Consider the following 26,571-nt stretch of genomic DNA (forward strand, 5'->3'; position numbering starts at 1 on the left):
CTAAAGTATGTCTGAAACCTCTCCTGTCTCAGTTTAAAACCATTCCCCCTTGTCCTATCACTATCAACCCTCGTAAATGGCCATTCCCCTTCCTGTTTATATGCTCCCTTCAAGAATTAGAAGGATCAGGTAGGATCAGCTAGACCTGTTTGTATAATGGAACTAGAGATTTTTGGCACTGAAATTTTGACTAGTGAACCTAGGAAGTCAGAGTCAATACTTTCATGGTTACTGTTTAGAATTCTTTTCTAAATAGATCCTGACGTTGATAGCCAACAGTACCACCAGACTCTTCCCTGTAAAAGTAGTGTTTTTTGCCTCCTAAGTGTAGCCATTAGAATTACTCTAATCCTTTTCTCTAGCTTTGGTTCCCCCTTCAAATCCAATCAGTCACCTGAGCCTCCCTCATTGTGTCCATCTTGTTGCATCAAATACTAATTCTTTGATCTTCCTGCAGGGTAAGGATAAATGGTGAAGATCCTTCTCCATCTGGTTTAATAAATGAGCAGTGCCAACTCCTGTCTCTGCTCTGCCAGTAATGCCAGCTTTGATTACTTGCCTCTTGCCTTCTCCTTCAGGCACCTTATACTTTCTCTCTCATTCTGTTCCTATACTTGGGAAGATGGTGCAAAGTGAAAGCTGTGTCTTTACTATCTTTCAGCTTTTCTTTTTAAATTGACCTTTGGCTTGGGATTGCAGATCGTACCCACATATCATTGCCTGGGTAGGTGAACAGGGTCTTTGACTTCTATACTGTTTCACCAATACCCTGTTTTTCTAGTCAATCTCAGCAGTAGTTCTGCATTGGCTGTCTAATGTAAGTACTGCAAATACTCTGTGAAGTGTAGAGTTCCTGTTTTTTTATCTACTCTGATTTACTATTTTTATATCGACTTCATTACATTACTGCAGTAACGACTACAAAGTCAAATTTCATCTCAAGAAAAAATGTTGAAACCATTGTACCATTTATCTTTGGAAAATCCAGACTGATTCTAGACATTTGTGCACAGGACAACAGAAGATACTCGTGATGAGGGAGAATAATCACAGGAATTGATTAAAAACAGGGATTGTGAAGTTCCATTCATCACTCTGCCCTTGTGTTCCCCAGGGATCCTGAGCAGCTCACTGCTCTTTCTCTCTTCCCTTGTTTAAAAACAGAAGTAGTATTTTTGGAACACCAATGTAGTATACCATTTGTGCAGTCTGCTGGGAAGAGACATCATTAGAAGTTGATTCTTCTAAACTGTGATCACGTTGACAATAATAGATTATGCTGTAATTTGCCTGTACCAAAACCAGTAGTAGTTGCATTGGGTGGCTACATCTGATGAATAATCTACTAAATAACCATTGCTTTTTGTTTTTCAGAAAAGGTGTGTGTTAACATCTGCTGGATTGAGAATCCAAGTTGTCTTAACACAGATCTGCTGAAAGGATCTGGCAGTTGAATGACAGAGAATGGAGTTCATTATTTTGAAATATCATATTTTTTAGTGTAAATATTTATAACCTATTGGTTGATTGCAGCTCGGAGGATTTGGATTTTGAGTTTAATTCAAAGCAACTCACCATGAGATTCTTGAAGCTTCTGGAAACAGCGTGAAGGAGCTGGAATTTTGTAAAAGTAGTTTCTTTGTAACAGATCTTTATCATCAGGGAGAATGTTAAGGCTAGAAATTAGGTCTTGGGTTTGAAATGTGATTGTGGCAGAGGTCTGAGGTTTGGAAGAAGGATGCTTACAGGAGGAATGTAAGGAAGGCTTTAATAGTTGTTCTATAACCTGTGTAATGCTCGTTCTTTTGAGGGTGTAGAGCATGGTATTTCTTTGAGGAGGGTCTGTGTCACTCTCTTCCTGCAGTCTCAAAGAAGAAGAAAACAACTTTCAGAGCTCCTAATTTCAGGCTATGAGAAGGCTGTAGCTGATCCTGGGGAGGCATGGGAGAACTAGAAAGAGTTTCAAAGGACCAGACACCTTGAGTATACATTTCATATCTCCAGAGAGGGTGTTAGAGTGGACTAAGTTTGTGCTTGAGCAGGGAATCAGCACTGTCCAGATGCTGCCAGCACCTGGAATCTAATATCCTGGTCTGCTGAGTTCAGCTCAGAGATCATTGGACACTGGATGCAATTCCACAAAACTATTTGTTTCTCTTTTTTTTTTTTTTCTTTTTGCTTAATTTATAATGCTGAAAATTGAGGAAAACAGAAGTTGTATGCTGCAGTACCGGAGAGAATTCTGATATTTCAGTGTTGCCAGAAATGTGATGTGAATAGGCATACCCATGAGAAAACTAAGCAGAGCTACTTAGAATAATAAGTGCAGCTGCAATTTATGATTTTAGAAACATAAATGTTTTTCAGTGCCTAAAATTAGGCTTCAATCATATAAAACTTTGTATGGTACTTCTCAGCAACACTCAGTGATGGATTCTTTAACCCTTTCCCATATAGAGCTTTCCCTATCTTATTTCCCCATTTTAGCCTTTCCCATTTTATTCCTCTGATATTTTGGTGTTACTTACTGTTAGACTTGAGAGTTAGGGAAAAGGTGGCAGAATCCAGGCAAGTGGGAAAAGTTGACAAGTAACTGAAGAACACCATTGCAAAGCATCAGAAGTGTTCAGGTGGTGTTTGTCCTTAAGATTTTCTAGTGAAAGGAAAGGAGACTGCCATTCATTCCTCTGAGAGTCTTCCCTGTAAGGTGTCTAAATTGAAGTAACTAATTAGTCATGTGTTTAATACAGTTATTTTTTTGGAGAGCAGTTTGAAATGCTTAGATCAGTATCAGCTCATTGTGGATGTCCTTGGCTGTGTATCTATTTTAGCAGAAGATATGATGTAGAAGGAGAAATGCTGTTGCTTTTAGGTCTAGGTGAGTCAAGAAAACATAACAGTATTTCAGATCACTCAGCTCAGTTTGGTGTACTTTGGTATACCTTGGAAACTGTGGGATATTAGAAAGAGCATCTGTGAGATTTGAAGGGATTTTTAGTCCACGTATGTTTTTGGCTGAGAAGTTCTGACTACAAACATGCTGTTTTCTACCTCCACAGTCAGAAAGACCGTAGGGGTTAGCAAGGAGTGCAACTCAGGATCTGACAAAGTTTGTGGCTCAGCCTGGCCTCCAGTATTTCAGAAGGATGCTGTCAGAAGGGTCTGTCTCCCATTAAGGGTTTTGGTGTTGACAGGCCAGGGATTTCCAAGGAGGATGATTTTTTTATCAACATCTTTGCAACCAGGCCACTCAGTAGGTTTAGAGCTCTGGTTTTGAGGCAGTAGGAAGTGGTACTGAGTGAAGTTAGCATAAGTCGTGTCTGCTATCAGCTGACATTGCAGGTAAAATAGTTCAGTGTCTAAGTTGTGGGTAAAGCACTATGCTCTTAAACCAGGAGTTTTGTTAATACAGATATTAATCAATGGACCCTTTATGTTCATGCAGATGAAACTACTAAAAACCCACGCTGGTGGCTGAATACAAAGGCTTTGCAAGCTGCAAGTCATCTTTGGGCTGCACTTCAGAGAACAGCTGCTTTATGCTACACGATGAATAGTTGTGAATGCATACTTTCAGTGTTGTTCTGTACAGTCCTGTGTTTGTTTATAGACAAGAAAGATTCGAAACAAATACCATCTCCAGTGAACAGCTTCAGTAATTGTTGTGCTTACACCTAAGTACAGCATGGAGTATTTTACTGTTGTTTTACAGAAACAACTCTTTGACAACTGAAACTATATTCAGCCTACGTGCATTAATTTGTTAGACTAACACACTTCTGAAATCATGCTACAATTCTGAGTAGATATGTTTTTAAACAGTTATTCTATTTATGAAGTTTGTGGTCTTGGTGTTAATCATTAAAGGTCAAAGACATAGTTTTCCTGCATAGTGTTCTTTAGGCACCAAAAGTCATTCTTATCTGGCCTTTCAACACTAGGAAGAAAACTTCCAGTTTTTATTATGTCGTTGTTCTGCACTGCTGCAGAAGGTGGGCTTCAGTCTTTTCGCATCTGGAGCTTTGAGGCCATACTTGGTGTGCAGTCCATGCCTGTGTGTGAATGCAGCTGACCTGCTGCTTGCCCTTCCTCTTGGAGGCTGCTTGAGCAGGAGAGTAGCACCAAGAGCAGGTGAGTGAGGAGGAAGCCCATGGTCCTCCTGCACAGCCCTCTTCTGGAGCTGTTACAGGGAGAGCTGTAGCGGTCTCTTTTCATTTGGTCTGAAATCTTGTGATGTTCCTAAATCCAATTCACTTTCTCCAGCACTCTTCTGACGTGTGTGCTTCTATCTCTTCAGTAAGGTCCGAAAATGTGTGTGTATTTAAATTTACTTAGGGTCTGTGAAATTCATGGTTATTGTTGTACCTCCCTACCAAAGCTTCCAGCCTGCTACCTTTTATCAAAAAAACGTTTTCCTCAGCAACATGGATAAACTATAAATTGGAAAGAAAATTGCATCATTTCAGGCAGTCTTTTTTCCACCAGAGACTCTAGTAGGTACTTTTAATTGGATTCTAAAACAAGCCTTAAAATATAAGAGCAGGATGGAGGGCAGTCTTTTCTCTCTCTTTCAGCAGACGATGAAGGAATCCCTACGATAAAATGGAAAGAGAACGAATCTTCAAACAGTAAGCAAAATAGTGTAAATAAGTAGGATGTATTGCAGAGCACAATAAACTTGGTGTCTAAAACAAAACAGGAAGAAAGGAAGTATTGCCACTTGATAGCCATTTCTTTTTTCTTTTTGAGGAAGGAAAATGACTTGAGTTCTTAAGATTTAACCATCTTATTGGGAAACCCCTACATTCATTTCCTTGTGGATGCCACTCTCAGCACGGAAGTGAGTCAGGCATTCTCCCCAGTATGGTTTACACTGGAAAGATTTTGTTCAGCCCCGTACTCTTCATTTACCAGGCACAGGACTAATTGCAGGGAGAGGAGCTGTTCAGAGGAAACACAGACCTGCTGGGAGATTTTCTATTTTATCTGATTTAGATTATGAAGCTCATGGGAGAATGTGCCACAGTCAGCAAATACAGCCAGGGAAAGAATGCTAGTGCTTGGCATGACGTTTTGCCATGCTGCTCAGTATTTAATCCTAATTTTGAGGAGTGATTGTAACATTGTAATAAGCTTTAAAAATATGTTCTGTTGCTAAAAGGAACTTTTCTGCTTACAGTGAATGGCAAATTTGAGACTGAAAAATTCAGAAATATATCTAACTCTGAGGTGACAGGCAGAAATGTCTGTGTTTTGAAAATAAAAACATACTGTTTTATTGGAGAATGATTTTGTCAAGTTAGTGACAGATAATGTACCCTGAATGCTCAAAAATTTCATTTTAGATTTCATGAATATCTTTGTATGATGTGTGAACTGCATGGCCGTCAGGTAGTAGCTCCTACTTTCATGTGGAGCTACTGAAATCTCTTACTAGAGGGGAAAAATAGGTGGTATCCTTTCTCTCTCCATATATTTTTTTTGCTAGAATAATTGTTATTCTTTTACCCTCATCTGTCTTTTTTTCACTCAAACATAGTATGTGTTGGATTTTATTCCTTGTTAAATAGAACATCTAAAAGCAGTTCATTACTCTATAGAAATGAAATCTATGGGAGCAGGAAAAGCATTTGTGTAGTGAAAATGTTTCCAAGATTCACTTTTCTTCAGAAAATAAAGAGGCTCAACGAGTGTCCTGTAGTAGCTCTTGGTTTCTTTTGGTTTGCTGACAGCTTGAGGCTTCATCCAGTCAGGTTATTTGCTCTTTCTTTGCATATCCTTTATACCCCCTAAATTAGTCAGTTTTTATAGCTTGCTTTTTTTTTTTTTTTTTTTCTTTTCTAATTAATGGCCATGGAAGCTCTACTGATATTTTGTGAAAACCCGTAAACAGAAAAATCACTAAATTTTTCTATTTCCTCTCTTCTGTTTCACTCCCAGCATTTAATTCCATGTTATTTATGATGGTGGTATTCAAGTTATCGTGTCTAATTTTTTACTGTTACAAGTTCTCTCCTTTTGTCCATCTAAATGGTTGCCCTTGGTGCTCAGATGCTCTTCTTTCTCCTACTGTTTTCAGGGTCACGTTAGCCCTCTGTCATTCACATTCATATCTGGTGTTTTTTTCTGGACTTTCCTTGCATCCCTGCTTCCTTAAGCCTTACTTCTTAAAATGTAAATCTGTATCTGCATGAGGCCTTGTGTTGCAGCACCAGCAGCAGAGAGAGGCAGTTCCTAACTATTTTTCCATTTAAGATGGGCTTGAATTTTAGTCTTCTTAGGGAGGACAGTGCCCAGAGAGTGTACTGCTCAGGAGGGTGTGAGGTGTAGAGAAGGAAGGAAGGAAAGCTCCATCCACCCTCTCATTTTTGGACTTGAAACTTTTCCCTTACTCCTCTCCATGTTCCTCCGCAGTTACCTGTTAGAAAGGAAGAATTTTCATGGTGAGTGAGACCAAGATTGGTATCTTCCTTTCCTATCCTTTTTGCTCAGCTCACTGAAAGCTGTTTCCTGTGTGCTACCCTTTACCACGATCAGCTCTCTGAAGGGTGAGGAGCCTGCCCTTCCCGTGCCCTGGTGCTTTGCATTCCATGCTGGAGGAAGGTGAAGCTCCAGTGTCACTTTGTGTATATGCCTGAGAACAGGACTCTGTTACTCTCTGTCTGATGAGGCAGAGACTGGGACACACTGATGTGGTAATTGGTCCTTTCCTGAAAGCTGTGATGCCACTTCACACCTGTTTGTGGATGATCATTTTAACATGAGTATTCCTTACTGATAATAATGAATGTCACTAAGTGGAGAAGGCGTGAGGGCCAGAAAAGTATTCTGGACAGCTGGCTGGCTACAGTTTGCTTATGTATTGCTGGCCCTGTGACTCCTCTTACATTCTCTGCTTTCCAAATAAAGAAAATGTGTTTTCTTTTGTGTTTGGATTTATTTACATCCTTCCTGTAGGTATAAAATACAACATCTGTTAGCAGAAAGTTTTTTTTTTAATCTGTCCTGTGTACTCACTTGATTCTGGTGATTGTGAGGTCACTGAAGATATAAATACAGATTCTGCTCAAGGCTGAGAAGCCAGGAGTTCAACAAAAAAAATGAAAAGGAATCCCTGAAGCCAGAAGTCTTGCAGCTGCTGGCAATTAGGACTGTCACTGGTGTTCCCTCCAGGAGCCCTCTGCTAGCATACCTATGGTAATGTGCAGCATGCAGCTGTGGTCCCACTAGGCAGGGATGTTAACGCAGCAGGAAGGAGGTTGGTTGTTCTTGTTGAACACAAGAAGGCCAAACAGGTGTGTGGCTTAAATGGTTCCCTCAAGGTATTGCCAGCTGCTGGAGAATCTGCCTAATGCCTGCAGGATGCAGAAAGTGTCTTACAGAACAAGAGCAGCTGATGCAAGTCTCCACTTCATACTCAAGTTTGGGAAGGCTAGTACAGGCTGTTCCTCTTTCCTAGCAGTCATACAGTCCTGGGATGAAACTCATTGGATTTTTCCACTTGATCATTTTATCATTAACTGTTGCTTTCTGCTGATTGTTTGACAAAGCATATCTAATCTGTGCTGTTTTTTAAAAACTTCTGTGGTTGTCATGGAATTCCCTTGGTGCATGTGATACTGAATGTTATAATGAAATACATGTTATTTATGTACTGTAGCCTAGCAGATATCTAATTATGTCAAAGCTATTATGCTTATTTGGTAAAGCCTAATTGTAATGAATGCCTAGCACTGATGAGATGTAGTTTTCCAAATGTTGATTTAAATGGAGCCCGTATGGTTACAGTGTGATGCAGTAGTCTTTTGCAAAAGGAGTTTTCTTTGGTAAGACCAAAAGTCTCTGGAGTCTCTTGTACACTTTGTTAGACTTTCAGCAGATGCTACACCAATTAAAGGTTGGTACATGTAATCAGGAAGAGACTGCATAACTCGTTTGCCTGACAGCAGGCAGCTATATTATCTTCTATAATTGTACAAGGTTATGCTTTTGCTTCATAGTTTCTCAGAATTTTCTTTGTGTACTCATGTTTTGTTTTCAGTTTAACAGCCTTGCAATTATTTCAACTTGCTGTAAATCAACAAATGAAAATCCTGAAAGGCAACATAAAAAGCAAATAAAGCGAGAGAATCTTGGGACAAATGATGACAGAAACAAAAAATTAGGCTGAATTTATTTCCTTTATATTTTGCCAAGTGACTGTAAGTGGGTAATAGTCTCAATTTTATTTCTGAAGACCTAATTCTTCTGAGAAGTTTATCAGTACTTTTCACATTTTGGCTTATTCTGTTATGGGTAAGGACATCTTGGCCTCTCTATCCAGATAATGATGGGAATCTTGAACAGATGTACACAGTGTATTACTGTGCCCAAGAACAAGATCTGTGTAGGTCTCCTGTGGTGCAAGAAAAGGGAATGTACTCAAGTGGAGTTTAGCCTTTGGCATGTTGCTGCTGATGAATAGAAGGATACTGTGGTGAGGCAGTCACGATTAGCTGTTCTCCCCAGGTAAGCAGGAGACTGAGGTGTAAAGGCTTCCCTTTTGTTTTGATACAGAATCACAGTAGCATCTTCTGTAACGTCACTCCTTTAAAATGTAAAGCTTTGTTTGTGAGGGCGAGCAGAAGTATGAGAAGAATGCAATCCTGTTACTCTTCAACTGTATTCTCTTCAGCATCTTTATCAGTGATACAAACAGTGGGATTGAGTGTACCCTCAGCAGGTTTGGAGATTACACTAAGCTGAGAGGTACACTTGGTACAACAGAAGGGATGTGTGCCATCCAGAGGGACCTGGACAAACATGAAAAGTGGGCCCACATGAATCTAATGAGATTCTACTCAGCCCTTGTCAGGCCTCACCTGGAGTACTGTATCCAATTCTGGGCTCTCTGGTACAAAAAAGGCAGGGATCTCCTGGAGAGAATCCAGCAGAGGGCCACAAAGATGATAAAGGGCGTGGAACATCTCCTCTGTGAGCAAAGGCTGAGTAACCTGGGTCTAATGATTGGGTGAGGGGAAATGGTTTCAAACTAAAAGAGTGGAAATCTAGGTTAGATATTGGGAAGAAGTTCTTTACTCAGAGAATGCTGAGGCACTGGAACAGGCTGCCCAGAGAGGTTGTGGATGTCCCATCCCTGAGGAATTCATGGGCAAGTTGCATGGGACCATGGGCAGTCTGATCTGGTGGGTGGCAGGGCGACTGGAACTAGGTGATCTTTAACCCTTTCAGCCCAAGCCATTCTATGATTCTTTGATTTTATTACTGAGTTAAGGCTGCGATCTCCCTATGGATAAGCTAGAGATTAATACAGTTGTAGTGTAAGTCAGGAAAGCATTTTAATGAAAGCGTTGTAAAAGGATAAACTGAGGTTACTCAGGCAACCTGGATTTTGTATTTCCTAACCCAGAGTTAGGGTGAAGAATTGTGCACAGGGGTGTATATACATGACGGCTGAAGTAGATCTCTGTATGCTTTTACACTAAGAGATTTATTTTTTTTTTAAAGAATCATGTTAGAGTTCTCGTAATACCATGCTCACTTGTACCTTTAGAATAGTTAAATTTGCCTGAGGCTTCAACCTGAGATGCATTTTCTATTAGAGAATTCAGTTTAGCTTGGAGCACTGTTTCATATTTGTCCTTGGGCATTTTAGCTTACCTTGGAGATAAGGGCTGGTAGTAAAGAAACGAAGTAATGAACTATGCAAGGTCAGCTAACACAGTAAAACTAGTCAGAATACATCTGACACCAGCAGCGTATCCCTTCATCAACAACTTTTAGTGAGTCCAAATTTGTTTACTTTTCTTGGAAGACAGACTAATTATCTAGCAGCCTCTTGACTGTTTTTACTGTTTCTTTGCACTTTTCTGTAAGATGCAAACCACATTTTTTTCATACTCACACGCACTTTTAAGAGAGAATATTTTATTTGTCAGAGCTTCTACTGTTGTTTTTTGTACCGTGATACTTGTTAAATTCCATTAAATTCACATTCCAAAATGTGAAATCTAAGTGCTTATCAGAAGCAAAACCCAACAGCCTTATTTATCTGAATCTTGTCAAGAGTTGAATAGGAATGTCAAGACTAGATGATGATGAGGTTTTAACGTTAACAGATTTGTAAAGAATGAACCGACCCCAATGTGTTTTTAAGTAGTTTTAAAAAATTGTTTAAATATGGATATGAGGTAATGCTGTAGAACTAAAATCTAAAGAACAGGCGCTTGTGTTAGAGAATAATAGACTCGAACCCCTCTCCACTACTGAACACCAAACTGTGGTATCGGAATGCAGGTATGTCAAATATGACATGGTGTAATTACCCTTAAAGTTTTGCTGGATGACATCATTTTCAAGACTGTGTTGTTCTGAAGCACCAGAAGCTGACATCACCCCCAAGTGAGAACAGAAAGCACTGAAGAATGAATGCTGGTTCATTTCCTCCAAGAGGAAGCCTGACCAGCAGGTCAAGGGAGATGACTGTGCCCCTGTGCTCTGCTCTCACGATACCTCACCTGGAAAACTGCATCCAGTTCTTGGGCCCTCAACATGAGAGGGATGTGGAGCTGTTGAAGTAGATCCAGAGGAGGGCCACAAAGGTAAACAGGGCTGGAGCACCTCCCCTACGAGAACAGGCTGAGAAAGTTTAGGCTGTTCAGCCTAGAGAAGAGAAGGCTGTGGGGGTACCTTATAGTGGCCTTCCAGAAGCTGGGAAGGACTTTTGTGAGGGCATGTAGTGACAGGATGAAGGGAAATAGCTTTAAACTGAAAGAGGGTAAATTTAGACTGGGTATTAGGAAGAAATTCTTTACTATGAAAGTGATGAGACACTGGAACAGACTGCCCAGTGAGACTGTGAATGCCCCCTGCCTGGAGGCATTGAAAGCCAGGCTGGATGGGGCTGTGAGCAACCTGGTCTAGACAAAGCTGTCCCTGCCTATAGCAGTGGTCTTGGAGCCAGGTGATCTTAAAGTTCCTTTCCAACCCAAGTCATTCTATGATTCTATGAAGAGCAAGAGTTGGGAAAACCAATCAGGTTGGCTTTTGAGCTGATTCTCTGTAATACTTCCTTTTGTTTTTGAGGGGCAAAGAATGAAAGGTGCAAGTCTGGTTATTCAGTAAAATTCTTTTTCTTTGTCCACAAAGTCATTTTTGTTCAGGCACAGTGAAAGAAATCTTCCCTGTCCATTGCTACAAAACTTCCCTCTCCTGAACCACTTTTTCTTTGCTCTCTTCTGATCCAAACTCAGGAGTGCTTCGGTCTGTCTTCATCTTTTACACACAGCCTTATTTCTCTGATTTGTTTAGCTAGTTCTTGCTTAGGTCTTGCCATATGGTCAGCAGCTGCTAGAGTTTTTGATTATCTCTGTATAAAAGAGGCTTAATTTACACAGCTTAGCACTTAAGTATCCTCTTTGACACTTTATTACACAATTTTTTATGTAGATATACTGAACACATTGTGTGTCTTGCATACATGTAAACTTTAATCAGGTATATCCCAATATTCTCAGTGTCTTCCAGGGATATTTCCTATTATCAGTCTGTGAGTTGGCCTTGTAGCTCTAGGAATGCACAGTATGGTGCACTGAGGCACTGAGCCTCATCGTGGTAACTCTTGGAATTCTTCTTCCTTTTTGCCTATCAAGTCTCTTGGGCATTCACTCATTTCCTTGGAATCCCAATATCAGCTCAACAGTGGCTGACTGTCTGCCTATGGCAAAAAGTCATGATTGGGTATTTGAGTTTAGCATAGTAATCCTGGTAAAGAAGTAACTCAAGTATAAAGAAGAGCAATGCACCTCACTGCATTGTCAGGAGCCTTATTCACAGTTACCATGGAGTGCTGCGAGTGAGCATCCGAAAGAAATGTGATTGCTGCTTACATGGGAGAGACAAATATGATTTTAGGGATTTCTTTTGTTGAGCATCTGGGAAGTAATAAGAGGAATAGAATCAATAAGGTGGTGATAAAACCTGAATTATCACTGCTCAGCAGTTCCACGGCATGTTAGTACTAGCCATAATCTTGCCAGAAGATGCAGGTGAATGGGCTCATTTAACTGTTTCTGCACAGCTGTTGAAATTTAAAGTTTTTTGGACCATTAATACATGAAATGATCATACTGTTGGTTGTTGGCTTTTTTTTTTCAGTGTATTGTTTGTTTTGTTTTTTTTGGAAGGTCTCCTGGTTAGCATTCTGACTATATCCCCAAACTCTCAAATGAATACTGAATATGTGCAGCAAATTCTTGTAGTAGTTTAAAAATTGGGGTGAGGGACTGTTGCAGGGGAAAAAGGAAAGAAAAAATCCGTAAGATCTCAACTTGTAAGCCTACATGAGTGCATTCACATCAGCTAGGAAATGCCTGCTTGGAATTTCTCTGGAGTTTGGGGATTTAAGGGGAGCTACTGGGCATCCCACTTGCACGGCCTTCCTGGCAAGGAGCAATGACTTCTTAAACTATTGCCACCTCATGAACGGATCAATCCACGCTCTGAAGCAGCTCCCATGGAAACTCTGTGGATGATTTTTAGTATTTATTTTCGGATAAATGCTTTCATATATCTTGTCTGCTAGTTGTGTTATGGACTATGTATGATACATGTTAGTGTTGTTGAGATGAGAGGGATTTACTCTGACGAACTACAACTGAATAATCTCTCCCGTTTTATCTAATCTGTATCTCTAGAAAGTGGATCTCTCCACACATCTTCAGGAATATTTCAAATGTATTTTCCAAATTAAAAGACACAGATTTATTGTTTAAATATGTATAAATATGTGTCTACTGCTGTAAGTAGCATATGGGTGAAGATTTCATGTATAGGATGTAGCCGTGGGCAAGCAGCTATGGGTGTCTCTGCTGGAGAGAATGTGGACCAGATGGTTTCAGAGGTATCTGTCAACCTCAGCCATTCTGTGATTAACACATATGGATAATTTAATAGCTAGTGTGAGAAATGTCTGTAATCTGGCCTCAAAGTTTCAACTTCAGCCCTTCTTTGTGGGGCAACAAGTAGGTAAGAAAATAGTTTAGTTCTAGAGATTTCTACTGGAAACTTCATTCACATGCATTTCACTAACAAAGTCATTATTTAGTAATAGAGATAAATAGTATATTCATGAGTATTGAGGAAGCTTTTACATGACTGAGAATTTTATGTATATTGGAAATGCTTCTCTTGGGCAGCATCTGAAACACAAGAATTATGAAGTAAACCTGAAATGAAGGGAGAAAAATCTGGTGAGAGATGTATCAATATTACTTCAGCATAAAATCTCAGTGCAGAGGATGGCCAGTACTGAAGAGCAGCTCATGCAGCGTTTTGCCCTATTATTTCAGTGTGCAGTTCTAAGCTTACTTTGGGATTTAGGACATGCAGTTGTATAACAGTCAATTTCCTATCATTACTGTGAAATCAGAATGGTTCTGAGGTGTGCGTTGAGTCTGTCCTCATCATAGTCTCTGAAGCAAGGAGTGATGTTGTTCCCACTTAATGAATGGGAAACAAAGAAAATGACTGTTTTAGTATCAGGAGTATTTTCAGATTTGGGCATACATCTAGTTCCCACTTTCTCTTTTTTTTCTGCATTAGTTTTTCTGCAGATCTGATCCAAAGATCTCAACCATGGCACCAGAAAACGAGATCAATAATGGCCAAATTTGGAAAAAATGTCGAAGGAACTTGTTAAAGAACTTGTCCGTTAACTTTTAGCAGTCTGTGATGCCAGACATGAAGTCACCTCAGGTAGAACAGAAGGAGCTTCTGGAAGGGGAATATATGCTGTACATAGTCATGAAATATCTGCAGCTTTCTTGGAGAAAACAGAGTTGTATTGGAAGAAATATGGCTACCTAGTGCTATCTTAGTAAAAGAAAATGTGTAACTGTAAGATTAACACTTTTTTTGTGATTTTTGTGCGATTTCTTTTTAATTTTATCTCCACATTTCCTTAGATGAATGTAAGTATTTAATGGTGTATATTTTTTCTTCATTTTTGCATCATTTGTTTAAAGTTTACTGTTTTTAAAAAATACCTTACTTCATCAGCAGGTGGTGGCTGAAGTCTCAAGTGCACTGAGAATGAGTAAATGTGTACTTTATGGTTTCATTGTCTATCTGAAATCTCTCATATTAGTGTTCTTCAAAGTAGATGTCATTTTGACAGCTGCTCTGATGCTGAAATAGGTGAAGTAGGGAATATTATTTTGGTTATTTGTCACAGGAAAAAAAATGCACTTACCGACTTTTCATTGTTTTTCTTCCCGATGAAGCAGCAAAATGTGGTATCAGAGGATTTACTACTGTAATGTCAAAGCACCTAAATTGTGCTGACACAGAATAACTTCCCAGGAATGATGACGGTCAGATATACTGATTAGTATAAAACCGCTTGAGGTATTTTTTAGACAGATTTATTCCAACATAACTAATGTATTCCTTTTGACAGTGTGCTGGGGATGGCAGTTGAAGTGTTCTTTTAATAATTCTATAATGGTGATAATAACTTACAAGCTAAGTTGTTAACACTGTTTTATTTTTCCTTTCCTGTAGTCCACATACTGGCTGGCAGAACTACCAGTCTGGTGTACCTCAGATTCCCACTGCTTGCATCTCTGTGGAAGATGCTGAAATGATGTCACGGATGTCTTTCCGAGGCACTAAGATCGTTGTGTACCTGAAGATGGGAGCCAGGACCTACCCAGACTCTGCTTCTTTTAACACGGTGGCAGAAATAGTTGGAAGCAAGTACCCAGAGCAGGTGAGTGAGAATAAACAATTATAAACTCACTTTGCCCTTAAAAATGTGAAGAAAACCCCAAAGAACATCTATTCATAAAATACCCTTCCAAGAAGTATCTCTTGATCACCTGTTCTTCCTCATTTTGGACTTCTTGGCATTTAGTTGTTTTCCAGGTAGCAGGATTGAAACCACTTGGCTCATTTGTAATCACAGAATCATAGAATGGTGTGGGTTGAGAAGGGCCATGCTGATCATCTAGTTTCAACCCCACCTGCTATTGACAGGACTGCCAACCACTAGGCCAGGCTGCCCAGAGCCACATCCAGCCTGGCTTTGAATATACTCAGATGTGCTGTTTTACAAGACTATAAGCATGACTCTGTTCTAAGAACATGAAATTCAACTAACTTGTGCACAATTTAACATCTTACTTCATTTCCAAACTTAAAGCTTGCATTAAGTGCTATCTGCACAGATATTGCAGAGCACCTACGCAAGCAAAGGTGAAAAATCCTAGCACTGCAATAATACAATTATTTTTTTAAAATAATTAGTTAAAGTTATGGTTACCAGAAGGATTTGTACTTGAAATTTGCTTATTTTTCTTTTAGTAATCTACAAGTGGTTTCATCATCAGCTAAAGAAAGCTTGTTCCGCTGTCTGGAAATAAAATTGTTTTCTTGAGATTTCCTTAACTTTGAAAATGAATATAGGATGTCAGTTTATTTTTTTTTAATTTTAATTTAATTTTATTTTACTTTCTACATTTGGCTGGAATTGTGTGTGTCTCAGATAGGAGGAACTGTCTACACTAAGAAGTATCTGCAATCTGTTTGAACACTGGTTGCTGATTTCAATTTCAAGACATTCTTGTTGCTTTCTTTTTTCTTAGCCAAAAATCATACAAAGTATATTTGTAGAGCTGGAGGACTTATCCCTGGTATGAGATCTTCTGTGTCAGAATAAAACACAGAATGAATTTTCTGGCAGTATGTTTTTTCATGAAAATGTTGGTGCAACCTCACTTGTAGCAGCAGTAGGAGTTGCTGCTGAAGTACATCTGCTGAGCCATGATCGCTTTCTAAACACTGTAATCTTCCAACTTCAGTGGATAAACTGGCCATAGTTGTTACAGTGTTGTATCTGTTCCAAGATAGAAGTTCCATAGTGTATGGGAACTGTTGAGCCTGAACCGCTGATTGCTCACCTGAGGCAAGCACTGCGTCAGCCATGGGAGCACAGGTGAACTAATTCAGCTGTGTGACCACTGGGGTGGAGCCTGGCTGCACCTCTCCTAGACCCCATTTAAGGGCCGACTGCCACTGAGGAAGGATCTCTTTCTGGAGATCTCTCCTTTTGGAGTTTTTTACTGTGAGCTTGGGACACAAGTGAGCATTTCATTTTTGATTGTTTCTTTCCTCCATGATAATCTTTCTAACTATAATCCTGTAAAATACCATCCTGGCCATGCCACTCTTCTAACTGTGCATTTGTTAATTATACACATAGCTTTGGCTTTTGATGGCTTAAAATTCTCAGTATTAACACAAGCATGCAATTTCAGAAGCTTGATCACTGGACAAAGAGGTAAGCAATGTCCATTGTGGTTGATTTGTTTCCTACCATTGGCTATGAGTTTAGGTTCCTAGAATGTGTACTGAGTTAAAGACAGTGCCCAAATCTATAAAGTAATTTAGGTACGTGCCATCTGAAGATGTTGTAATGTGCTAATTAGCTAATATGCTACCTTTCCTGAGTTAGGTTTGGTGGATTTCAATAGTATGGCATTTCAACCTGGATTATAAAATGTCCAAATATAACCTTCAAGTGTGCTTTCAAATGCTCTTTGCTATCCTGCTCTGTGTCTTTAAGTAAGGAAATAGATTGTGATCTCTTCTTACCCCAAAAAGCTCAGGTTTTTGAAATGTTGGATAAAGGCTTATTTACAAACCCCCTGCTGATGTTAATGGGAGTGGTAGCATACACACTTTGAAAAAGTAACCAAGGAACAGAAAAATAAAACAAGTGAATGTTTAGGTTTTATAGTGCTCAGTTCTTGGAAGCTTAATAGATGCTTCGCTATGCTAATTCAACTTTGTTATCCAGAAAAATCTAACTATTCAGGCAAAAAAATACATTGCAGACCCAAATTCTTGCAATGCCTTTTATGCCAAAGTGTTTAGAAATGCGTTACAAGTCCAGTGGAAGAGAAAGGTGCTGTTTCCTGTGGGCCAAAATTTCAATTTTAGGTTTGAAATGAAACAAAGGCAAATTTGTATCTCTGAACTCTGGGTGAGAAATCAGCAGCGGGTGGCATAGCTGTGACAAAGGTCTAGAGCCATGCAGTTCAAATTAGTCTGGAGCCTGTGAAACATTACTGATCACAGATATTGCAGTTAATTATAAGTTAAAAGCTGGAACAGAATTCAAAACGAGGGTCACTGTGGAATACAGATGAAGTTTGGTGAGAAGTGACACAGTTCTAGATGTAACTATGTTAGGAATGCCTGTGATTGTCTATGTATTTACTAGAATTTAATATACTGCCTGGTTTATCAATCATTCATTCCTTCTGAGACGTTAGCATGTTTGTTAAAAGTAATTACCAAGACACAATTGTTTAAAAACTCTATCTGTTGCAAGCAGTGTTGGTTATTATTTCACCGCTGACCACTCCTGCAGCATGTCAGTTCAGAGCCTCCTTTTTAAGTCATTTTTCTATGTGACTTTTTTTTTTTTTTTTTTGGTGAACTCAGGCATGTAGCAGTGGAGGAGGAAAAAAAATAAAAAATAAAGTAGTTGAAATACTTCTGGCCTGTTTTCCTACAAGTGCTTTGTTTCCTTTTTTGCAAGGAGTGTTTGATGTCATGATAATTGATAGAATCGTTGAACTTGCAAAATTTTAGTTAGGCTCCCATGCTTAACTTTAATACGTTTACATTTCTGAATAAGTTAAAGCAATACAAGAAATATAATTACTGCTTTGTGAAGGTGAAGCTCATGCACGGATCTTCAAAAGCAAGTGATATGACTTGGGTGCACATCTCCATGCACCCAGTAATGGTTGTTTGAACAGTTAACCCAGTGATATTTCTTCTGTTTGGATCTGTCCTTTTGGTTTGGCCAGGCAGTAGCAGTAAACAAATGCTTTGATGTCAGTTGCTCCAAGTAAGATAAGTGTACTTCGAAACCTACCTGAAGTTGCAACTTTGCACTGCTAAGTTTTTAATTGGGGTGGAAAAAATCTGAACTGCAAAGGTAAATGTGCCTTATCCCAGTGTCAGTACAATCTGGTGTGTCCCTGTTCTGCTTTCTCTTGTGTTACTCCTCCTAAGCTAGGGAGGCGCAGCCCTCCCATACAGCATCCTTGCTGATGTCGCGGTTGACATGACTGCATGTTTTGAGCACACGCACCCAGAGACATCCAGCATCATCACTGTTGCTCCTCAGGTGCTTTCTTAGTTCCTGCTGAAGCCCAGATCCCTTTAAGTGCCCAAAGGAGGTGAGGCTGTGCCCACAAGGTAACGAATTCAAGATCAAGCTTTTCTGCATGTAAGTCGGTAGGAAGTAGTGGGACCAAACATGCTATGACTTGATGCCCTGGCAACATTCCTGAGCTTGGAATCACATTCCCACGGTGCTTAGGACAGCAGGGGAGTGGAAAACCTGTGGGCTGTGCGGCTTAACGTATTTCAGCCCATATGACTCCTGACAGTTGAGCCAAAGACTTCGTTAAATGAAAAAAATATGGCATCAGAACCTGCTGAGTTCCAGGCTATTGCAGTCTGCTCCTGACTTTAGTTTTGGGGAAGGGGTTCTTGAAGCATGTTGTTGAACCTGGGACAATACTGTTAGCATCCTTTTGTACTGCATTGTGTACTGGTGAGTTGTTTTATATAGGCTGTGTAAACTGACACTGGAGACTGACTGACTGAGAAATTCACGAGTTAACTAATGTGGTTTTCATCTGAAATTCAGGCAGAGCTGGCAGTAAAACATGTTTGTCTTTTCATTTTAATGCAGATGTAGCATGACTGGTCTTAAAGTGCAGAAGCAACCATTCCCATCACTGGAGAAATGATACATAGAGTGTCTGTTTCTTGCTAGTCTGGCTTCAATGTACCTAATGTGCCAAACATGGAACTGCAAAATATTTGATTAACTGCAAAGGTATCAAAGCGGATAAAGATGTAATTCTTCTGTAAGCCTGGCTTTCAGTATCTTTCTGTACTGCCTATTTCTTGGTGTACAGTGCTGTTTTACTTACTTTACACTTAATAAGTGATGGGAAAACAGTTTCCTAAGTGCCTTACAAAGTACATACATTTAATGATTGCTCATTATCCTATGATCTGGCATAAATACCGTAGAGCACAAAGAGAGAAGGTTATAAGTGGCTTTTGTAGAATCCCGAGTAGCTGTTCCAGGAATTCACTCTACACTGCTTTTTTGCCTCCTGTTTTTATGGAGTGCCATATCTACGAAAAGTACCATTTGAAAAGTGACTGTTTGGAACACCACAGGCTTAAAAGGCCATTAAAGAATGTGCTGTAGCTCTGAGCCAAGTTTGGATGGCATTTTGAAAGTAGCAGTCCTAGGAGCGACCTGCGAAACAGAGATGCTAAGGTAATAGATTATGAAGTTCTTTACCAATCTGTGATTGATGTAACAGAATCTGTTCTACAAGGGAAAAGGAAGTTCATTTGCTTTTACATTCTTTTTCCTTTCCCTATTTCAAAAATCAGCCCCTTCTTGGAATTTGTGATATTGGGCAAAACTCCAGGGAACAAGAGAACATAAAAATGTCCAGGCTTCTGAGTCTGTTAGGCATTCATGCACATAAGGAAAGAAATAATTTGTAGACCCCCTCCTCCTCCTCCAGCAAAAAAAAAAAAAAAAAAGTATCAGGGAAAAAAAGGGCTTCTCTGAAGATGTGTAATACTCAGTACAGTGTTGTTTTATGGCCTGGCATCAGTTCTACATATGTTAACAAAATGTCTATCCATTAGCCCTTTGATGTGGCTTCCAGATATCTTTATGTTCAAACTAATCCATGCATACAATGGAGTTTTGAGCAGAGATGTTTTAAGAGCCTGGTGCCATCACATTATGGCTCCATTAGCACGTTTACTCCATGTGGGTTGTTTTGCTATTCATTTCAAAATGTTGGAGGGTTTGTAAGTGCCTTTTGTGAGGTTGTCTTGTGTGACTGTAAGCTGATGCTTGTCACAGCTACTCTCAGAATTGAGGAGATGATTATGGAGATTAGGTTTTCCATAGTCACAGACTGATGGGAAAGAAGGAGAAAGGGTACTATTTCTTGCAGCAAAAATGGACCCCAAAATTTCAAAGAACATAAAGCATTTCCTAACAATTCTTTCTTTACTCTCTGGTTTCTTTCTCACTCAGTGTATGTGTGTGTGCTTTGTTAGTATTAGGACTTTGCATTAGTACTGGGAGGATTGTTTTTATGATGTGCCTTTTGGGAGTTAGGGTACCTCCATAGTTTGTTCTTAAATAGAGGTCTTGTCATGATAAAAAGTCAAATTAATATGAAATTTCTGATATGGAGGAAAACTTTTTTTTCTTTTGACTTGACAATTTTGTTGGTTTTCTTATTATTTTTTTTTTAGTCTGCAAATGGAATTTTCAGTCCAAAGTGCACAATTCTGTGGTGTGTAGAGCTTGGCAATTCTTCTAAAACCTGAACTGCTCATTAAAAACCCAAGAGCTGATTGAAAGCATTTAATTCTTCTGGGGAGAACTTGGCAGTAGTTTTCCTTAAGATTCTGAATGACCAGTGAGTTCTCAAGTAGGCTTTTTTTTTTTTAATATAAATCTTGATATCTGGGTATGCAACAAATACATCTTACAGGTGACTTATATGTTTGCAGGGGGCAACAGTCAAAAATCACTGCACTGCTTTGATGGAGTCAGAAATATCAGTGGAATGAGTGCATACGTATGGAAGATTCAGAACAGCTTTAAAAAAAAAAAAAAAAGATACTTCTGATAGTTTTGCTGGAAGGTATTGGTTTAGGTGCACTAGTGTAACATGATGTTTGTAATATTCAGATAATATCAAAATGACAAGACTGTATCTACAAACAGGCAGCTAGGAACAGGCACAGGGCTTGCTCAGCCATTTCTGCTGATCATTGAGAGGTCTCCAGGTCTTGTGTCTCTCAGCTTGATGATCGTATAATCATAGAACCATAGAATGGCCTGGATTGAAAAGGGCCACAATGATCATCTGGTTTCAACCCCCTGCTATGTGCAGGGTTGCCAACTACCAGATCAGGCTGCCCAGAGCCACATGCAGCCTGGCCTTGAATGCCTCCAGGGATGGGGCATCCACAACCTCCTTGGGCAACCTGTTCCAGTGCCTCACCACCCTCTGTATGAAAAATTTCCTGGGAAATAAAAAACAAACATATTCTGAAGACTCATCTCCAAAATAGTCTTATGCAGCTGTCCTTTATCTCATGCTGTGCTTTGTAAAGGTAGCTGTTGACAGGTGAAACAGTTGTGAAAATGGACAGTATTTTTATCCTGATAACAGAGATTGCATAAACAGAAGTCAAGCATTTACAATATTCCAGATCACATAAAATTAATACTTGGCACAGAGCACTTTAGAGTAGACACTATTGAAAATAAATTATGATGCAAGAACAGAAGCAAGGGGTGAGCTCCATGGGGTGCAAGCAAGACATCAGATCTTTACAAGGATTGTCCTCTTGCCAACTGAAGCACAGGAGCTGTCAGTGTGTGAGCCACAGCAGTGTGAATTAAAAGTGTCAGCTTTATCTGCCTGCCCTGCTTGCTGTCCAATGGGAGCTGCACCTCTTTCAGGTGGGATGATTCAACCTGCTGGCAAGCAACTGATTGTGTTTTAGTTGCTGAAGTGCCAGGCTAACAGTGACCAGAGATGAGGACTATGATCTGAATGTTGAATTTTAGCTACTTTTCTTGCTAAACTGCCACTGGTACTTGTGATGGTAGAAATGACGTTGGAACAGTTAGTTTGCTGGTGAACGTATCTAAGCACACAGTTTTGTAGTCCTTTTGATGATACCAATGTAAGCAGATCCACTGTAATATTTTTTTCTTCCCACTCATTCCTTTGTCTCTACTCCCACAGAGTAGTTTGAAGAATTACTGTGGGATTTTATTTCAGTAATAATTTACAAATACGCATAGGGTTTACAGAATGATTGTGGAAGCATTTTTTTTTTTTCCCACGTTGAAAAAGATATCTTCTAAAATTACAGCAGATCCTTCTTGCATTCTAATACACAAGAGTATCTAAAGGGTAGTTCTTGGTTTGGCAGATGTAGTAGTTGCCTGAAGCATGAAGTAAGAAACCACAATATTGAGGAAGAAGGAGGGAAGAAACTATATTCTATTTTTCATTCTGAATAAGTAAGTGCCAAAAATGCTTCTGCCAGATATCAAGCATTACTGTAAAATCATTTGTACACTGCTAGAAGTCAAATAGCTGTAGTAACATGCTTCTATTTGTTAGGGGCACACTATATGTTAGACCTTCTATGACAGAAGAACTAGCAAAAGAGTTTGTGAGTTTGTAGTCTAGGCGATGAATGCACTGTTAAAGTAATACATATTTTCATGGAAATGTAATGGAAAATGGTATGTCTAAGAACATGTGGGTTGGATGTAAAGATCTGTTTGGTACAGATTCAGAGCTTCGAACAAATAGGACCAATGTGGAGAAAGATTTGATCAGTGGCGTAGGAGGGAAATCTAAAACATGAAGGCTGGAGCTGAGGTGAAAGAGGGAAAGAACTTGGCTTGGTCAGTTGCACTGAAACATTGACAGAAGCAATTCAGCTGTATGGGAACGAAACAGCAGAGATGTTATAGCAAGAAACTTGTGGTTGTAGTAACTGAGAGAAACAATTTCTCAAATATATAGCAGTTAGAATTTTTAATGGTCGGAGAGATGGTATTCTTGAAAGATGCTGAACCAGCATCTACCCACATCTTTCAATGTGGGTAGACTTCACATACTGTGAATTCACTTGTTAGGATTTCATGCTTTACACTTCTGCTTGGAGAGCAAGATGCAGAGAGAGTTGGTAAAAATGATGTGCCTGACCACAGTTGCTGTGGTTTTTAAGACAGGCTCTGTTCCTTGGTTTGCCTCATTAGTATATTCTTCAGAATTTTGATATCATTATATTATTCATTCTTGTTGCTTTATACAATTGTTACATGGTTTTTATACATTTTCATCAGCCTAAAAAAAGTCCATTAGGCTTCTGAGACCTTAAAGGCCTTGCTGTTTTTCATTGAAACTTCGTTGTAAATTGTAGTCACGATGATTCAAAGGTGTTTATTATGATTTGGCAAAGCAAAATAGATTGTAAAGCACACGTTACCAGGAAGGTTTGTTTAAAATGATTGTTAATAAAATGTTATTCCTGATGGGATGCACCTATGAGTGCTGAGACAACCGGCAGGTATCATTGCAAGGTCACTCTCAATAATCCTTAATTGGTCATGGTAGCTGGGGGAAGTGCCTGAAGACTGGAGGAAAGCCAGTGTCACTTGTATATTCAAGAAAGAGGACCCAGGGAACTACAGGCTGGTCAGCCTCACCTTGATCCCTAAGAATGTGGTAGATAGAACAGCTCAGCCTGGGAAACAATTCCAATCATGTGAAGGGCAAAGAAATGATTCTGTATTCAGCATGAGTTCATCAAGGGAAACTCATGCTTGGACCAATCTGATAAGTTCCTGCTATTAGATGATCAACCTGATGGATGAGAGGAGAGCAGTGAATACTCATTAAGGCCTTTGGCACTGTACTTACGTGATCTATAACTAGTGTAGCGCTTCAGGTCTCAATACTGGGTCCAGTCCTATTTAATACCTTCATTGAAGTTCTGGACAGTGGGGCAGAATGCGCCTTCAGCATGTTTTCTTGATGATAGAGAACTGGGTGAAGTGACAAATGTGCCAGAGGGCTGTGCTGCCATCCAGAAGGACCTTGACAGGCTGGAGAAATGGGCTGACAGAAGTTCAACAAGAAGAAGTTAAAAGCCTTGCAGCTGGGGAGAAGCAGTCCCAGGCATCAGCACCTGCTGAGGGCAGCCAGATGGGAGCAGTTCTGCGGCAAAGGGCCTGGAGGTCCTGGTGGACACCAAGTTGAACATGAGCCAGCAATGATGCCGGAGCACTGGGGATCCCCAACATTTGGGGATGTTCAGAAGCTGCCTGGGCCCCCTGTTGTGGATGTCCCTACTGGAGCAGGGTTGGGCCAGATGGCCAGAAGGTCCTGCCAGCTTCAGTCATTCTGGTCAGAAAAGTTAAACTACTTTATGTGTTTAGGAATGGGATCCTACACTCGCAGTGCATAAACTAGAAACTTTATATGTAAACATATAAAGTAATGATAAGACACCTAGGACAATGCAGCACTGTTTTGACTTCTTAAATAGAAACTAAATCTTTTTTTATTGTATCATTATCTTTACGTCCATGTTTTTTCTTTTTGTGGAAATACTGATATTTAGAAATTTATCTGTAGTGCACAAGTTCTGCAAATTCCAATTCTTTAGGTTACAATTTTAGTTGAATTTGAAAAGGAAAAAAACAAAGGGTCTATTAAAGGACCTTTAACAGAAAATTTACTTTGCACTACAGGTTCTGTATGTATTCTTCTTTATATACACTGAAAAATATATTTCTCACAATCCATGTTTGCTTTCCCCATTGGTTTTTTGTTCTGTCATTTATTCCATAGACTTGGTTTACAGATTTGAACAAAAGAAAAACTGAAATGGTTATTCTTCTGGTAGTTGCAAAGTCCCTCGACATCTGATTTCCATTTCAGTGTTGGAATTTACAACCACATTTGTGAAATATTAGTCTCAAGAACAGTGTATAATGGCCTGATATACACTGCTTAACTCCCACCCCCTAGCCCATATCTCATTTCATCTAATCATACATAAATTGTCATATACGGGGTGGAGAATGGAATAATACCGTGATGTAAGATGAACCAATATTCTCTGTACTGCTGTACTGTACTGCTTTAGAAATTGCACCAAATCAGTGTTTTTTCAACTGCTGATAAGTAGAAGTAGGATTTTCCTTAGCTCAGCAGGGAGGATGTTAATGCTGCCTCAGTACTTTTGTATTATTTAAAATTCTGGGCTTTATTTTTTAACTGTTTGCTTGGCCTAATGGTCACTGTGCTTAGTTCGTATATTTACTGATGTCAATGGGACAAGGATTTCTGTCATCCTTTACGTGTGCCAAGTTTAATGTATAGCTTGTGGGAGAAGTTGTTTCGTGAAATAATATTCCTTCATTCTAATGGAATTTGTTGCTGTAAGCTATAAATATGAGCTACAGTTACAGAACACCTTCTTCTGTGATGTGCTGCTCAGCAGAGCAGAGCATGTTCTACCATTCCAAATGGGAAACGTCTGTCACCCAGCTTCTTGCCAGCAGTTATTATTGAGCTCTAAAATGTGATGTCCTCACTCCTTTTTCCCCTTCCAGATCATACGGAGGACTTTAGATAACGTTACTCTTTGTGAAGGAAAGGAAAAAACACTATCTTGAACTGTTGACAAGTATGTTCCTCTCCTCCTTATCTCACAAGAAGATAGTACAGCTTGTGGTCTGTTTGCTTGTATAATTTTGTTTCTTGGCATTGCAAACCTGAAGTCAGATTTAAATATCTTGGATCTGTGTTCGTTGCTTTTGTCTGACATCCACGGACTTCAGTTTCTATGCTCAATTGCTGCAGGAATATGCTCACTTTAACTGGAATATCAGCTCAGCTGATAGTACATTTGACTGTCTCTTAACACATTCTGCAAGTTGTTCAGCAAGTCTTTCTGGAAGTCTGCAGCTGTTACACCGTGCGTATAAATAGTCTATGGTTAATAAGCCTATTTATAGCAAGCACAAGTCTGAAGGTTATTTTTTTCTCATTCATTAGTTTCCAAGCTTCAAATAAGTTAGACAAGATGATTGGATTGTACACTTACCACCAAGTATGGTGCATTGACTTTTTCATTGATTAATTTGTCATTTAATTTAAAATTGCCTACACAAATTTAAATGCTGAATTTCAGGGAAGAGATACAACTAAGTATACAGCAAAGAAATAAAAATAAGTTGGCCTTTGATAGAATGTCTAAATTTCAGTAAATTTGGTGTTGATAAATTTCTACATTGTATTAAAATGTATAATGCTTTATGTCCCTTGTATGTGGACATTATAAGACGCTCAATTTGCAGTTAGAGAGCAGCATAATTGCCCTCTTCATTTCTGTAAAATAATCCAGCAAGCCTTTCAGAATGGCTGAGATTATTTGCTGCAGAAAGTCAGCAGTGGCTAACAGGTGTTTCTATTTACCTGTGTCAGTTTTTTGTGTACCCCTGGTAGGTGGCTCATATGGGATTCTTGCCCTGTTTGCTGAGCACAGTTGTGATGTATTTAGGATTGAGAAGATGTGGTAAAACTTGTGGCATGAAAGTAAAGAGGCGACATCCAGCTTTTCCCTGGAAATGGGTGTCCTACCATGTAAACAAACTTCACATCCACAAATTAGGGACTGAAGGATGGCACTTGGAGAAGGTGTTTGTACAGAAGCAATTAAAGACATTTGACAGTCTTTCATGAGTGCCAAAGGCTCAAGCTATGGAGAGAGTATCTGGTTATTTGGCATGCTGTAATTGCTGCAAAAGCTTTGTTTATCTTACTGTCTATGCAGCACATTTAAAGCTGTTTTAGTGACCTGTAAGGATAGGATTTTGCAATTGTCATAAAC

The 26,571-nt window shown here is 39.4% G+C and overlaps 1 protein-coding gene across 4 annotated transcripts in view; it reads left to right on the forward strand.

Annotated features, from left to right (window-relative positions):
• The window catches only part of CPQ (carboxypeptidase Q), a 157,610-nt gene that overhangs the window by 43,926 nt on the left and 87,113 nt on the right, over positions 1-26,571 (forward strand). For all 4 annotated transcript variants that reach the window (XR_008211078.1, XR_008211077.1, XM_052703293.1 and 1 more), the window contains exon 4: positions 14,563-14,770. Coding sequence is in view for 2 of the 4 variants with exons in the window: in XM_052703293.1 (XP_052559253.1) it covers positions 14,563-14,770 (208 nt within the window). In the remaining 2 variants the exon portion in view is untranslated. The remainder of the gene's footprint in view (positions 1-14,562; positions 14,771-26,571) is intronic.

The sequence above is a fragment of the Tympanuchus pallidicinctus genome, unplaced genomic scaffold, assembly GCF_026119805.1.
Source record: "Tympanuchus pallidicinctus isolate F22 unplaced genomic scaffold, pur_lepc_1.0 scaffold5, whole genome shotgun sequence".
Taxonomy (NCBI): domain Eukaryota; kingdom Metazoa; phylum Chordata; class Aves; order Galliformes; family Phasianidae; genus Tympanuchus; species Tympanuchus pallidicinctus.